The sequence below is a fragment of the Cucumis melo genome, chromosome 9 (genome assembly GCF_025177605.1).
Source record: "Cucumis melo cultivar AY chromosome 9, USDA_Cmelo_AY_1.0, whole genome shotgun sequence".
In the NCBI taxonomy this organism is placed as follows: Eukaryota; Viridiplantae; Streptophyta; class Magnoliopsida; order Cucurbitales; family Cucurbitaceae; genus Cucumis; species Cucumis melo.
Window position 1 is genome coordinate 9,010,933 of NC_066865.1, and position 16,391 is coordinate 9,027,323.

General features: G+C 35.3%; 1 protein-coding gene across 5 annotated transcripts; it reads left to right on the forward strand.

Moving 5' to 3' along the window:
• The first annotated feature begins 4,483 nt into the window (after positions 1-4,483).
• On the forward strand, positions 4,484-16,145 carry LOC103503346 (5'-3' exoribonuclease 3). Of its 5 annotated transcripts, none has more exons than XM_051090037.1 (25): positions 4,484-4,667; positions 4,794-4,887; positions 5,350-5,601; positions 6,062-6,164; positions 6,252-6,328; positions 6,988-7,179; positions 7,284-7,403; positions 7,523-7,585; positions 7,750-7,896; positions 8,003-8,167; positions 10,536-10,613; positions 10,703-10,789; positions 11,911-12,231; positions 12,359-12,454; positions 12,722-12,817; positions 12,889-12,959; positions 13,319-13,447; positions 13,526-13,602; positions 13,682-13,722; positions 13,828-13,902; positions 14,048-14,205; positions 14,560-14,676; positions 14,781-14,856; positions 14,964-15,085; positions 15,175-16,145. In XM_051090037.1, exons 3-25 carry the CDS (start codon positions 5,398-5,400, stop codon positions 15,890-15,892), a joined length of 3,333 nt encoding a protein of 1,110 aa, XP_050945994.1. In that variant the 5' UTR covers positions 4,484-4,667; positions 4,794-4,887; positions 5,350-5,397; the 3' UTR covers positions 15,893-16,145. The 5 variants fall into 5 exon arrangements, with proteins under 5 accessions (XP_050945994.1, XP_050945993.1, XP_050945995.1 ...); XM_051090036.1 differs by having other exon boundaries at positions 5,356-5,601; XM_051090038.1 differs by having other exon boundaries at positions 4,484-4,887; positions 14,572-14,676.
• Positions 16,146-16,391: the final 246 nt, after the last annotated feature.

The following is a 16,391-nucleotide window of genomic DNA, read 5'->3' on the forward strand; positions in this document are numbered from 1 at the left end:
CTTATTCATATTATTATTATTATTTGAATCATATTCAAATATTAACTTCTCTCATAAAAACTTTACATTATAATGTATCAAATACATTATATTAATTGTATCATATACAATTTATTCCATTTAATCAATTTGAACAATTTAAATTAAACCAAAATAAATTTGATTCTCATTTATCCTTACTGAGCTAACAAGGAGACCTTATGGACATAGGGATTGAAGCTCCAATGAAATGGGATTAATTAATTAAACTCTTTAATTAAATTAATCTCTATTAATTAACTAATAGTCATTCCACTAAAGACTAATAGTTGCACTCTTTTTAATGTAGATATATTTTTATGTCCATTAGATATAACCAATGAACAGTGCAATGACCTTTCACAAATTGCTCGTAAGTACAGCTAGACCAAAAATTACCGTTTTGCTCCTATAATTACATCTAACTCCTTAAGTACCATTGATTTCTCTAATGAACAATAATTATAGTCCTACTATAACTGAACTCTCATGCCAAGAGAGTGTGTGGCGCCACATTGTTCAAGCCCTAGAATCAGATCTTAAAAGAGCAATTTCTCTACTTACTCTATATATAGAGAATGAGTGAATTCCTTCTTGTGTAGTTGTGTTTCCAGCTCCCTAATTAGACAAATCCCCAAAATGGTAGGCATATTGAGTTGGCTACATAAGTCACTCTCACCCATGCAAATCAAAGGATCGCCTTCATAGGCAAGAGTTCACAACTCACTTAGGATTAAGGTCAAGTCACCTATAGTCATCCTAATGAAATGTAGTCTCAACTAGTAACGGTGTTAAATAAGAGAGACTATTCATTTCATGGTCTGATCTTATACAAACCCTTTGTATACAATACCCCCGCTCTAATGTCTCGACATGAATGATTATGATCAAATCATTTGTAGCACTTTAGAACAATTGTAACAACTACAAAACAGGCCGTATTTGTAGTGTCACCAGGATAAGATATCCAACTTTATCTATTTACTACAGACCATTTAGGTTATCACTTAAACATGATCCACTTGTATGTCTCCATATACATGTTTAAGTTACAGAAGATAAATTTGGATGTTAGTTTATTAGTTTTGTGGGTTAATGCAACTAAATGTCAAATAAAATAAAACACTTTATTTTATTAGATAAATAAAAAGTTTGTATAATATATACAATTACTACAAGACCACGAGATTTAGGGCATCAACCCCAACAATTCTTCACATACAAAAAGGTGATTTAACACGAGATTGACAAATCTTGTGTAATTCAAGTGGAATTAGTGCTTCATCGGTGAGATTACACACATAATTAAGCACGAGCTTATTCACAAAAGCACTAAAAATGGGAAAAACTCACTTGATCTCATATACACTTAAGATGGTCAACTCTTTACCTTTTGACTTTTAAACTAAAAAATTCTATATTTATTTAACTAATTTATTTTATATATTAATAAATATAATTAGTTTATAAAATCAATTTGAAACAAAATAATTAATTAAAAGTACATTGTAAAAAATGATAAAATATTGAACTATTTACAAAATGTAGCAAATTCCATCAAAATGTCCATACCCCATTTGACTAATTTAAAATATAATTTAATATAAAATATTACATTAATATTTTCATTTATCTCAAGCAACCAAATATGAATCTGTATTTAAATTTCCGATATTTAAATCATATTTAAATATCTCAAATACTCACTTTATACCAACTTGTAAAATATATTGAATATATTAAACATTTTTCTCTAAAAAAGATTCGAACATTTCAAATTAATTCATGAGACCATTCCAAGGTTAATCCCGATATGAGTTAGTAGGACGACCTAATCAACCTACAAATCACGAGTTACAATGATTTGAAATTAACATGCTAGACTTTTTAACTTAGTTAACCAATATTATTTAACTACTAGGACACTACACTAAAGCCTAGCAGCTACATTATTCGCACTGTATATTTATATCTACTTAATATAATCATGATCAAGAAGTTAATTCTTCATAGGTTGTTTATAACTACGGTTGTGTACAAATTACTATTTTATCCTCAAAATTATTTCTTATCCCTTAAATTCCACTGATTCTCTAATGGACTATTGATTTGTGATTTAATTACTAAATCGAGTCCTTCTCTAGCCAATGAGAGGATGTAGCTCTTTATTCAAGATCCCAAGTCAGCACTTATGAAAACAACCTATCTACTATTTCTAATAATGGACAAGAGTGAATTCCCTTTTGCACATTATATCCCCAGCTATCTACTTGGTCTCACCCTTGAAATGAGGGACTTATCAAACCCAATAAACTTGGGCTGCTTTCATCCATGCAGATTTAAGGATAATAATAATAAATAAATAAATAATAGGAGTTCATAGTTAGCTCAATATTAAGATTGAGTTACCTAAATCATCGAATTTTAAATAGTAAACGACATTATAAGGTAAAAGTAACTATTTCATGGTCCAATCTTATACGAACTCTTGCATATGATGCCCCTAGTCACTTGTCTGCCCATGAATGATTTAAAATCACACCATTTGTATCAAACACAAAGTGGATAGCATCCCTAGTGTCCCTAGAACAAGGTACCTAACCTTATCTCTATACTATAAATTGTTTAAGCTACTTACTTAAACTTGATCCACTTTTATGTCACCACTTAAAGTTCAAGTATACATAATATAACCATGTGATCTTAGTTTACTAGATTCAGAGTTATAACAAACACATAATGAGACTCATATTTGAATAGAATGGTCATTTTAGAAATAAGAGTGAGCAAAGGATTTTGAAGTTAGGTGTTCTGAGTTGAAGATCACGTTGAAGCAAGGCGACGTGAGGAAGGCAAGTTGCGAGCAAGATATAGCAAGCGTTTTAAGGTTAACATTCAATGCGAAATGAAGTTAGGCTTTGAGAGTTAAGAATTTTTTGGAAAATTTTCTAATCATGCATATTAATGGGTCACATGTAAAAACTTAAGCTAAGCATGGAGGAGAGAAATGTTAAGCTTACACGTGTAGCACTTCAGGAGCTGACAAGCCAAAGGAAATTTATGGATGATTAATCCAATTTTAGAATAGTATAAATAGGGGTAAAGGATCAGTAGAAAAAAAGGTAATGTTGAGTTCTTAGAGTTGCTCTGCTGAAAAGAAGAATCACTAGGCGAGAAGGTCTTTTGGGGAACTAGGCATTCTGAAGGAAGGAGTTAGTGTTGTGAGTGATTTTCCAAAGTGTTTACAAAATTTCAAGCTTTCCTCTGAATTTCTTGTTGATTTGTAATGTTGTTCATACGTTAATGTTTATAAAAGGAAGGATTTTTAAAGAAAACTTGTGTGATGTTTTAAGTAAAGTTTTATGCGTGATGATTGTATACTATGTTGTGAATAAACCATTAGTCTTATTCCTATCATTAAGCTAACTATTTCGTGTACATAAGGAGTAAATGCAGCCATGTAGAAAAGGACTGCATGGTGGAGTGAAGTTGACCAATGCATAAAAGGAGCGTATTGAGCTTAGTGGCCTGAGCAACGAGAAATGAACTAGGAAATTTTTCAAGGGATGTTGTTGATGAAAAAGACATCACACTAGTCTATATGTGAGAATGGTTCATGTTCTTGTAAGGAATATGAAAGACTAATGTGTGATTTATGTTTTATGAATTGAGATGATGAAAGCTGTATTTATGAAAATGATTTCATATATTGTATGTCCGAAAAGGTTTTCAAAACTATCACTCATTAAGCTTTGACTTATGGTTTATGTTTTTCCTTCCCAAGTGACAAGGTGTTAAGGCCAAGTTAAGAAGGGTTTGACGAATTGCTACGTGTTGAGATGCTAGCTAGATGATCTAAGTTTAAGCTCAAAAAGTTGAGCTAGACGTTGAAGGCCTAAAGTTCATTTTAAGTCTTGTTGTAAAGAGAAAGCATGTATACTGTATCTTGGAACACATATTATTAAGTTAATAAAAGAGTTGTTGTTTGTTATTATTTTGCTGTGTCGTGTTATTCTTATTGCTTAGTAACTAAATGAGTTAAGTTGAACTAAGCGATAAAGCCAAGTTTTAAGAACTTAAGTTGAGCGTTCTAGCGTTTCATCTTGAGACATCAGGACTGCTCAAGTCGCGTCGTACTGCAATGTGAGGTTAGAACGCGTGCGGAAAAGGATGTGACGCACATCACTTATTGGACATCTTTAATGAATAAAATCCAACAAACTATTTATATAAAATATTGAAAAAGTGAATACATGATAAAGAGGAGTGGGAAAGATATTTGAAAATAATATTTGAGAATATAGAATCTGTGGACATTCATGTCTAATTCAAATAGTTTAAAACAATAATTACTACTTGTTCTTATTACATGGGAGTTTCAGAAAAGAAAAATTGAACTTTTTCTTATTACATTTGAATTTTTTCTTTAAACAATTAAAAGTCTTATTTTAAAGACAAAATTTGAAATAGAAAAGAAGAATTTGTAAAGAAGAAAAACCTAAACCCTATCGTCCGTCCTTCCTTTTCCCCCCAATCCCACTTCTTCAGATTTCTTACCGCAGTCGCACGCCAACGCCCCTCACCGGCGAACTCTCTCCCTTTCCCTCTCCGCCGCAGCCGCTCCCCGGCACCCTTCCACTGTCCTAACGGTCTGTTTTCCTTCTCCTCTCCCTATATATATATATATATATATATATCTCTGCTACAACCGTACGCCGGCGCGCCACCCCCTTCTTCTGCCGCAGGCGCTTGACTGCCACTAACTTCTTTTGCAGCTGCCCCTCGCTGTTATCCACTCCAATCTTCCCTTGCCCTCCATCTCTCAGTCGCTCGCCGTTGAGTTTTTTTTTTCGGTTTAGCCAACACCGGGTAAGTTCCGTATTAGGTCAATTTTAATTTTAAATCCTGACATTGAAAGTCAAGCATACTTATGGAATATCTTTATGACTCAAGATATCTTTAAAGTTCCTTTTTTGGATTCCAGAATGCTGTTGTATCGTTTTGGATTCTTTACTGGGAGATTGAGTCGGACTGTTCCCTTAGTTGATTTTCGTACATGCATTTACTCGTCGTTTCTTAGAGATATGTACACATAGACATAACCCATCATGGGTTGGCCTAGTGATAAACAGGAGCATGACCTTTGGTTGAAATACATTTATAAAAAATGCATTGATATATACACGCACTAGATATACCCTTCTTTTTTTATGTTTTGCATATCTTGCCAACAATTTTGGGTTTTATAAAACAAGTGTAATTATACTTGAGTCCATTCTTGATAAAACTTCATTACCTTTGTTTATATGTGTTCATGTATATATGTTTTAGTCTCAGGTGTTGCATAAATTCTTTTGAGACACAGTCAAGTGAATAGCCATGGGAGTTCCAGCCTTCTATAGGTGGTTAGCAGAGAAGTATCCTTTGGTGGTTGTGGATGTGATTGAGGAAGAGCCCGTTGTTATAGATGGCATTGCCATTCCAGTTGATACAAGCAAACCCAATCCAAACAATCTTGAATTTGATAACCTCTACCTAGACATGAATGGCATTATTCATCCTTGCTTCCATCCTGAAGATAGGGTAAATATTTGACATATGTATTGAGTTCTCTAGCTGGCATCATATAGGATATAACTATGACATATGTGGTATTTCATTTTAGATAACATTTTAAATTTGTGGTGGAGAGTCTCAAGCTTTAATTTATTGAGTTTAGACAACATTGGTCGGGATCGATTTTTCTTTAGTTCAGGTAATAAAATTGAGCTAGTAATCTCACCAAGGGAGATAATGTAGCTCGTTCAGTAATAAAATTGGGCCAGTAGTCTCACAGGCTAGAATAACTGAATAAGTGAACCTACTAATGCTCATTCGGATTTCTTTTAGTTGAAGATTCCAATTCAACTGATGTAGTCAGCTGACATATGAATTGTGCTTTCAGTCTAGAAACATGCCTACTCTACTCAACAGAAAAGCTAATTTTATTCTCATCTAACATTTTTTGTGCATCTTGGCTTATTGTTCTATTATATTGGTGCAGCCTTCTCCAACCACTTTTAGCGAGGTATTTCAGTGTATGTTCGATTATATTGATAGGCTTTTTGTCATGGTCCGACCTAGAAAATTACTATACATGGCTATAGGTGAGTTCCTAGCTTGCTTTATTTATGTTTTACTGCTTCAAATCGATGAGATGAAGGTGTGATCATGCTTGTTTTTAATGTTTCTAGATGGTGTTGCCCCTAGGGCAAAAATGAATCAACAACGATCTCGACGATTTAGAGCTGCAAAAGATGCAATAGATGCGGTGAGTGCTTTTATTTGATACTCTCTCTTTTTGTTGAAACTTAAAAAGTGTAAGCCAACCATTCAAACTTTGGATTAGACTCTTGGGACCACCTTACTGACCACTACATGTCTAACAAGTTACTAGACAACCAAATGTTTTAGAAGATTTGGTTGTAATTTGTACTTCCTAGTTTTAGATTGGATGATCTTGAATCTTAAGTTTATAGAAAGCTAAAAGCCTAAAAATGATTTTTAAAAAGTGGTAGATGTCAGGTACGACACCTTCTGTATTGTCCATTCATTTGAATGGAATACTAGTTAGTAGATGTTGGAGCTACATTTTGTATTTATTTATTTATTTTACAAATAACTAAACTTTCAGTAAGAAAAAGTGAAAGAATTTAAAGGCATACAAAAACTGAAAAAATCCACTAAAAAAGGGCCCCCAGTTGGAGTTTTTAGGTGCAACACTTTTGGAGAAAGCTCTTTGTATTTTCCAATATTTGAATGAAATATGTTAATATATGGACGATATTGCTTTTTTTCATTATATCTTTTCCAGTCGTAGATGCATATTGAAAGTGTTTTAACTTTAACAACTTTATGTGTACGTTTATGTACAGAGAAGGCAATTTCTCGTATAAGCATTTAATAAGTTGTATATATTTTCTCTCTTAGGCTGCTGAAGAGACACGACTGAGAGAAGAGTTTGAGAAGGAGGGACGGAAGCTTCCTCCTAAGGAGGAGTCACAAGTTTTTGATTCCAATGTGATTACTCCTGGAACTGATTTTATGGCAGTTCTGTCCATTGCTTTGCAGTACTACGTTCATCTTAGGCTAAACAATGACCCCGGTTGGAAAAATATCAAGGTACTTTATCATGGCTGTTATATTTTAAAACCTAACTGTAATTCTACTGAATAGCAAAACCAATTTTTCCCTTTGTTGCCCTAATTCACAATTAAAATGTGAAGGTTATTCTCTCCGATGCTAATGTTCCCGGTGAAGGGGAACACAAAATAATGTCCTATATTCGTCTTCAGAGAAATCTTCCTGGTTTTGATCCCAACACTCGTCACTGCCTGTATGGTTTGGTATATTTTTTTTCTCTATGCTTATTTTACGTAATTCACATACCTCTTGTTTGTGTGTGTGTGTGTGTGTTTATATATGCTTATTAAAAACAGTGTACCGCTTGATTCTATAATATCAGGATGCAGATTTGATAATGTTAGCTTTGGCTACTCATGAAGTCCATTTTTCAATTTTGCGTGAGGTTTGTGTTTTTTCCTTACTCCTGCAGTTTTGGAGAATTGGATATTTGTCACGTTTGCAAGTATTACTCCCATTCTGAGGACAAGGCACATGTTCATTATTCAAAATATCCATTCGATGTGCATTATATTTAATGATCTACTTTTGTTTCTTGGCGAACTTCAGATCGTGTTTACTCCGGGGCAGCAAGAAAAGTGCTTTCTATGTGGCCAGATGGGTCATTTTGCAGCTGACTGTGAGGGTAAAGCCAAGAGAAAATCTGGAGAGTTTGATGAGAAAGCTGAAGAAGTTAACATTAAAAAACCATACCAGGTAGGATTTCCACCTATTTTGTTCTTTGTACTTTTGTGAAATAATAAGACAAATTGTTCATGCACTATTTCGGTTTTTCACTTTGTGTGATCCTTTTGTTGTGCAGTTTCTCCATATATGGACACTTAGAGAGTACTTGGAATATGAGATGCGTATTCCTAATCCTCCATTTGCAATCGACATTGAACGCATTGTGGATGATTTTGTGTTCATGTGTTTCTTTGTTGGCAATGACTTTTTACCTCATATGCCCACATTAGAGATTCGGGAGGTAAAGCCCATGCTTGATCTTACCATTCATAAGTTTATGAAATTTTATTAGACTTCCAAATGGAATTCTGTCTCAGGACTTGAGGGGAATCCGAATTTCATTGTTATTCTCTTTTGTTCTGTGTGGTTTTACTTTATTAAATTTGTTTTAAAAATTTGCATATTATTATTATTTTGCATTCATTGTATTAGTTTACTTGTTAGTTAAGTGTGGAAGTTCTTTAGGAAAATGAGCTCGAAGCTTGTTTGCTTGTATTAAGAAAACAATGTATACAAGCTAAGAGTGTGTCAAAGTGAATTCATACATATTCTCCCTTCCTTTATGTGTGGCTTGTAAGTCATATTGCCAAGGCCGGCCTAACAAAATATGGAAAACATCCATGGCAAGCACATAGAAAATAATTTGAAGCACATAAACAATAATTTGATCTTTATAGAAATTTCTGATAGAGAGAGGAATTGTGAAAGTTGAACTTATCTGTGCTTCGCCGCTTTTCTTGATCCAACTAACTTTGTAAGAGTGTTGATGTGGATCTAATTTAAGGTTAAGTGCTTGCACGAGCTTTGAAGAAACAATATTTTCACTACACTTGCTATCAGTTATGACATTGCAAACTTTTGCCGTCAATTGTACAATGGGTCCGGAATAATGAATGTCTTTGTGGATGAGTTTCGTTTTTTGGTGTGAGTAGAATTCTTTGAACAATGCACGAAAGTTGTTCTCCCTTGTTTGGACCTAACTCATTGACATCTTTGGTATTTGGCACCATCTCGCCTTTTTGGCTTTCTTCACCTTCAACATATGCTACCATCTTTCGTTGAGGACATTCATCAGACAAATGTCATTTTTGGTTGCATCGGTAACAAAACCCAAAATTTGGTCTTTTGGTAAGTGTTGGTGCCTCCTTTCTTGTTCGATGTCTCTTGATTCTTTGAACCTTGATTGGCTTTGTTTAGTTGGTCTTCTTTACTTCTTGATTGGTTCGAGCTTTGTCCATACTTGGTGTTTTCCTAGCCCTTTTGTTGATAAGGAGTAAAAGGTTTGTCCCATGTGCTTTTCTTTCTATTGTTATTCCTCTCTCTTCTTTCCAACTTGATCTCAGCTTTTTAAGCCATTGAAATTGCCTCCAAGAGGGTGCCAATTGGTTGGAGATCCATTTGCTCCTGGATCTCTTCTTTAAGACCATCGACGAATCTAGCAATTTGATACTTATCGCTTTCGTTGCTTCTAGTTCTTGTGTTTAGTCAGTGAAATTCCTTCGCATATCTGGCTACACTCCACTTGCCTTGTTTGCACTTTTCATATTTCTGATACAATATTTGTTCAGAGTCCGCTGGTAAGAACTTCATTAGCTTTAACATTCGTGACCAGTTCTTGATGGGTCTCTTTCCTATCAATCTTCTGTTTGATCCCACCAAGCTGAGACTCTTAATTGGAGTTTGAGTGTAACAAGCTTCACCTTCTTGTCTTCAGGAGTGTTCATGTACTCAAAAAAAAAAAACAGTTGAACATTCTTGATCCAATCAAGAAATTCTTCCACATCTAGTTTGTAGGTAAATCCTCCTTCATTTTGAATTCTTGTTGGGGATTCCCTCAAAATCTGCCTTCTCCATGATGAGGAAAAAAATTCAGCCATATTTGTTTTGTTGAATCCATCCTCGGTCTAGGAGTTGTCGAAAACCATGTTTCTTTGTCAGTGGTTGCATCTGAATCCGACTCTAGGTCAATGGGTCCTTGCCATCAGTAGTTTTTTAGTGCTTTTTGGGCTTCGTTGGACGTTTCTGAGTTGTTCCCTTCAAATCTTGGTCCTTTAGGGTGGCCGGTGAGTTGCATAATTTCTCTGTTGTTCATTTCCAACGGTGGTTTCTTGGTAGTGAGGTAGGCGTTCATGCCCGCTTCCATTTGGCGAGCGATGCGTTCCACCGTGAGTTGCAAATTAATTAGACAACTGTTGATCTCTCCCACAGTCTCTTCAACGGCCATCAGGCTTGTGGTTGAAGTTCTTGGTGAAAGAATCTCCGGTTCTAAGGGTTGCTCGTCGACACCCTTTCTTATGTTGGCGTTGGCTGGGTTTTTTCCCACCATGAGTCCCTTCTTAGAGAGCTTTGATACAAATTATGATGAATTTTGGAGTAGTTTGAAACAAAAGAACTAAATCTGGAATTATTTTAAGCCTATTTATATGCATAAGCCAACTTATAACCTAAACAACCAGTCAATCAACTAATTATCTAAAATTCTAAAAAACGGTCAACTAAATACAGTAACAGTAGAGTAGATACATCACACATTTTGTATTTCAAGCATTAATCTCTTTTCATTTTATCGATGAAAAGTTCGGTATTATATTTTTGTTCTTTAATTCTAGGGCGCAATTAACTTGCTGTTGGCTGTGTACAAGAAGGAATTTAGGGCACTTGGTGGGTATTTGACTGATGGAAGCAAGGTATTTGTTTATTTACTTGGTTTTATTCTATAATTAATATTATCTTGTGAGCTCAGGCATGACATGTGTTACGATAACTTTTTATGCAGCCAAATTTGCAAAGAGTAGAACATTTTATTCAAGCTGTTGGAAGTTATGAGGATAAAATATTCCAGAAAAGAGCTAGACTGCATCAGGTTTTTTTTTTTTTTCAAGTATTCATGTTCAGTTACATGTTATATATGTTATTTCTCTCTTCATCTTTCATGTTTTATTCCTTAAGAGTATTTGTCTGTGGTGTGTGGAGAAAGATGGGAAGGTGATTTTGAGGTGAGGATTGGGCAGTTCTTTTTCAGAGGTGAGGATTAAGAAACAAAATTTTATTGACAAGATGAAATTTAGCTTCTGCGAAAAAAAGGCATTTCAGTTATTGAAGATTTGAGGAGATTAATAAGACGAGGTCTTAAAATTAGCAATTGAAACTTGAAACAGTAGCTTGAATCAGGTTGTCTTGCACTCAAGTGCTATGCTCCAGGTGTTTGACGGATAAGATTCGGAAATTCAGGATTCTGTAAAAGAGTGAAATTCTTCTTATGATTGCTTGTCTACAAATGTGAATCCCATTTTAAAGTCTACAGAGGCAATCCACATTTCTCTGGTGTCCCCCAAGTTTGTATAAGTTGAATGTGCAAGAAAGAATCCATAAATCATCTATTTCTTGGATACATTTTGTTTGTGGATACCATCTCTGTAATATCATTGGAGTGGATTGGTTTGTCCATGAAAACATCAGTATTGTGTTTCTGGTGATTTTTTCAGCTTGTTGCTTAAAGGAAAGCAAAGTTAGAGGAATTGTACTAAAGCTCTTCTTTGGCTCCCATTGGATTGAGAGATTAACAGAGATTTTTTTACATGGGAATTTTTGGTTTGGGGGAGTTTGTACAATATACCGCTTCTTGGTTAAAATTGTGTGACTACTTCTTTAATTTTCACTGCCTTTATAATAGATTTTCATTTACAAAACTTATGCTTTTACTTATTAATTGTGTGCCTCACCTAGAAAATATCCAATATCCATTTAATTCTCTCTCTCTCCCTTGTGTACCTCTTATGTGAAGGTTGGGTTGGTTATTAGGTCAGTTCCATGTTGGGTTACATTTTTATCAGACTTTTATTTAATTTGTAGATCACAATTTGGGTCTCATATTGATGGTATTTCTTTTGATATCCTTTCTGCTCTCTCACATCTCATATTGATTGTATTTCTATGTGATATACTTTCTACTCTCGTACTGTGGGTTATTCTTTATAACCTCAGAAGCAGGCAGATAGAATAAAGCGCGAAAAAGGTCAGACAAGAAGAGGAGATGATGCAGAGCCTCAGGTTCAACCATCCCTAGTTGCTGTTGCTCGTTTTCATGAATCTCGCCTAGCTTCAGGTCCTTGTCCTTCACCATATGAACAATCAGGAGTGAGAAAAGCCACATCCAGATTCTCAGGAATGAACATTAAGAACAAACAATCACTGGAGTCCCACGGTAGCGGTACCTCTGTTCGGCATAATAAAGTTGCACGTCTATCATCTGGGGCTTCTATTGGTGCTGCTATTGTTGAAGCCGAAAACTCTTTGGAAATAGATGTATGTTATCTTGCTTTGGGAGAGTCCATTGCTATTATGACTATTTTCTACGCCTGACCTTTAATTCGTATAAACGTTGTGAGGGTCTGGAATGCTACTTAATATATTTAATTTTTGTCTCTTCTAGATCAATGAGAACAAGAAGGAATTGAAGACAAAGCTTAAGGAGGTACTGCGTGAGAAGTCTGATGTTTTCAACTCTAATAAATCAGAAGTAGACAAGGTTTGTATGTTGAAAATATCTTTGTTCAGCTTTTCTGCATTTTGCATATATCATAATGTCCTACTTCTAATTTCCATCTTTAGTGGATGTTTCACTCACTGTACTTCTACCATTCTATAATGCATTGTTTCTATTCAATGTTGAATTTGATTTGTTTTTGTTTTCCTCTTTTTTTCCTTTCTGTCTTGTTAAATGAGTTTTTTTTTTTTTTTTTTTTAATTTAAATAGTCTAATCATAGTTGTTTTTAAATGAATGCTGGTGGTCAGATTAAATTGGGTGTACCTGGGTGGAGAGAGAGGTATTATAATGAAAAGTTTTCTGCAAATACTCCAGAGGAACTTGATGACATACGAAATGACGTTGTAAGTTAACTGGTGACTTTTTTTCTAGTTCTTTTTATCTGCTGGAATTGTAGCTAATTTCTTGTTCTCAGGTTTTGAGATACACTGAAGGTCTATGTTGGGTTATGCACTATTATTATGAAGGCGTTTGTTCTTGGCAATGGTAAGGTTTAATCTCCTTTTTCTGGCACTTCTATCATCTTTAATTTTTCATTTAATTGCTTAATTTATCTAAGTGAGGACTCTCTAAATTGAAAATTTATTTTCAAAGGAAAACTTTATTTTGAATACTTATTTCTCGAATTTTACTGAACATATTTTTCTCCAATTCTTCCAACCTAACACTGTATTGTGAAAAAAATTGTTTTGAAAACGATCCACTAAACAGGTATTGACTGAATCCATTTGATTTCCGAAATCTAAAAATATCTGTAGTGGAGTAGTGCTGACTAAGTAATGTATTTAGTTTTTGTAGTTCTTGTGATGTTCATTTTGTTCTACTTCTATCATTTTATTCCGCAGGTTTTATCCTTATCATTATGCACCATTTGCTTCTGATCTCAAAGGTCTCAGTAAGCTGAATATATCATTCAATCTAGGGTCTCCTTTCAAGCCATTCAATCAGCTACTGGGTGTCTTCCCTGCTGCTAGGTCTGTGATTTGTTTTAAAAAGTAATAATAAATGGAATTTCCTTTTATCAGAGGGTTCTTACATTGAACTTTTTGTAGTGCGCACGCACTTCCTGAGCAGTATCGGAAATTGATGACAGATCAGAACTCGCCTATTATTGATTTCTATCCTACTGGTACATCATTTGTTTATAAATGTTTGCTCTATGGTTATCAAGTTTTGTACCCCCTCTAACTTTGGTTTTGATGTGCCAGATTTTGAAGTGGATATGAATGGAAAACGGTATTCCTGGCAGGTTGGTTGCTTTCACCTGTTATTTTGTTCTTTAATTTGATGAATGGGCTTTAATTATATTGTGCCCTATTGCTTCTTTTAATAATTTATACCAACTATTCTGCAGGGGATTGCAAAATTGCCTTTCATTGATGAAGCCCGGCTTCTTGCAGAGGTTGCAAAAGTTGAGCATACGTTGACAGTATGTTTCTATCTTCTATTGGTTCCGACATGCATTGCCTTTTTTTTTTTGCATTAATGTATTTTACTCCTTGATGAGGTGTAGACTGTAGAGGATCCATATCCCCCTTTCTCTTTGAATAATTGAAGGTCTTGCATTTCTGCAGGAAGAAGAAGCACGAAGGAATAGTGTAATGTTTGACATGCTTTTTGTTACATCTTCTCACCCCCTCTCTGTAAGTATATACTCGCTCGACAACCGCTGTAAGCAGTTGGCAGAAAGAGATCGTACTGAGGTCAAGGAAAAAATAAACCCTGAACATAGGTTTGTATAATGTAAAAATCTTTTGTTTCTCAATTATTTATACAATCAGGATGAGCATGTTGACATTGTCCTGCTCTGTATTTGCATGTTCATAATAAACTTAGATATGATAGCTGAGTGTTAACTTTTAGATGCTTTAGTTTAATTGTATGGTTCATTTTGGTGCTTCGTATAGGCATTTTCTTTATAGGTTTTCTGGAATTTAGTCTCGTCTCTAGGGAACTCTTTGGTTTTGGTTTCTTTACGTCATTACCATATGCTTAATTTTTTATGCAAATGTTGTTTCTGTTGACATTGAAGTTCTTGGTAGAAGCTGTTGTGTTCTGTTTAAAACTTAATTCTGATTTGATTTAGGGTTAACTGCAGTGAAGGAATGAATGGTTATCTCTCTCCATGTTTGGGAGAGCTCTGCCCTCCTATATTCAGGTCTCCAGTTGAGGGCTTAGAGGATATTATAGACAACCAAGTCATGTAAGTTTCTTGAGCACCCACCACTGTATTCGAATTCAACATTTAATGAAACAAAATTACATTTACCGATCATTGTGTCTTTCTGTTTTTGCCCCCAAATCCAGATGTGCTATATATCAACTTCCAGACGCACACAAGCATATCACTCAACCGCCTGCTGGGGTCAACTTTCCTCCAAAGGTACATCATTCTTTTAGCTTTTACTGATGTCGAAACACCCAGTATCTTCCTGTTTAATTCATAAGACAATTCTTCCTGTTTAATTCACATGACATTGTCTTGAACAGATTGTGAGCTTGGGTGACATGAAACCTGAACCTGTTTTATGGCATGAAGATTCTGGGAGGAGACATCATCATCATCATCATCATCATCATCAAGACAATGGAAGTTACAACGAGAATGGAAGGTATATCCCGGTACATATATTTCATGTCGTGTTTTTTGTCCAAAACAATATTACTTTTGGTGAGCGTTCATATTGTGTAATTTTTCCAGGCCGAATCCTCCTGGAGCAATTTCAGGTCGACAACTAGGGGATGCAGCACATAGACTTGTTGTTAACAGTTTGCAGGTTAGGGGGGCAGATCGCACTGGTCATAACAATTGGCAGACACCGCCCCTTTCCCATACAGCTCAACCCTACATCCCTGGGCAACCTCCTCCACATTCACATAGAGATTATAGATCAAGAGATCAAGCAGTAGACTACAGAATGCCACCCGGTGGCAGACCGAATTACTCCCAAGGTCATCACAACACAGCACGTGGCCACCAAGATCATGGTTACCGTCAGCCACTAGCAGGGCAACACCACCGCGACATGAGACATCATTCCCAACACTACAATACTAGAGCACACAATCAAGCGAGTTCCCAACATTATAATGAGAATCCTGAAGCTTACTACCCATCATCGGCATCAACAGCATGGCGAGGCCACAGTGACGTGCCTCCCTATCATCATAATGGACCTACATCCCACCACCCTCCAACCTATCAAAGTGGTTACAATTACAACCAACGGCCTGCCGGTCCAGGGAGTAGTCAGCAGCAGCAGCATCACGGTGGTGCGTGGCAGCCTCCTCCGCCAGCCAACCATGGTGCCCCTCACCACCAATATGGAAATAAGTATTCAGTACTTGATAGAAGAGGAAATGGGGGGCCACCTTCTTCAGCACCACATTCCTATGGACGCAGGCAGAAACCATACTAAGATGAAATTCAACGTCTAATCGATGGTTATTCTTATTATTCTAGGCCGCCACCACCACCACCCCCTGATACATTCCCTTGTCCCCGTTAAGAAAATTGTTGTACAATATTATAGACAGTTTCATTTTTATATTGGTTCATGTGTTTGTAATAATTCGATAAATGTCTTTCAATCAACACAGAATATTGAGAAAAATGTGTTGTGATTTTGGTTTCTTTTTTATCTTACAAGAAAGATCCAAAATTTCTACCAACCTAGTAACAATTAAGAACTCTGATCACTTGAATGGTTTAATTTTCTCTCTCTCAACTTGAGGAGGGGGATGTGATTGAAATTTCATACAACATTTTGTGCTAAAATTGCAACTTTTAGATCATGATACAAAATTAATCAAATGTTATGGTGATTACCAGAATCGTTTATGTTTGGATGGTTAACAAATTTAAATTTTTGAATTTACTTAGAATTTAGATCCTGATTTTTAAGATTTGTTTTTGTT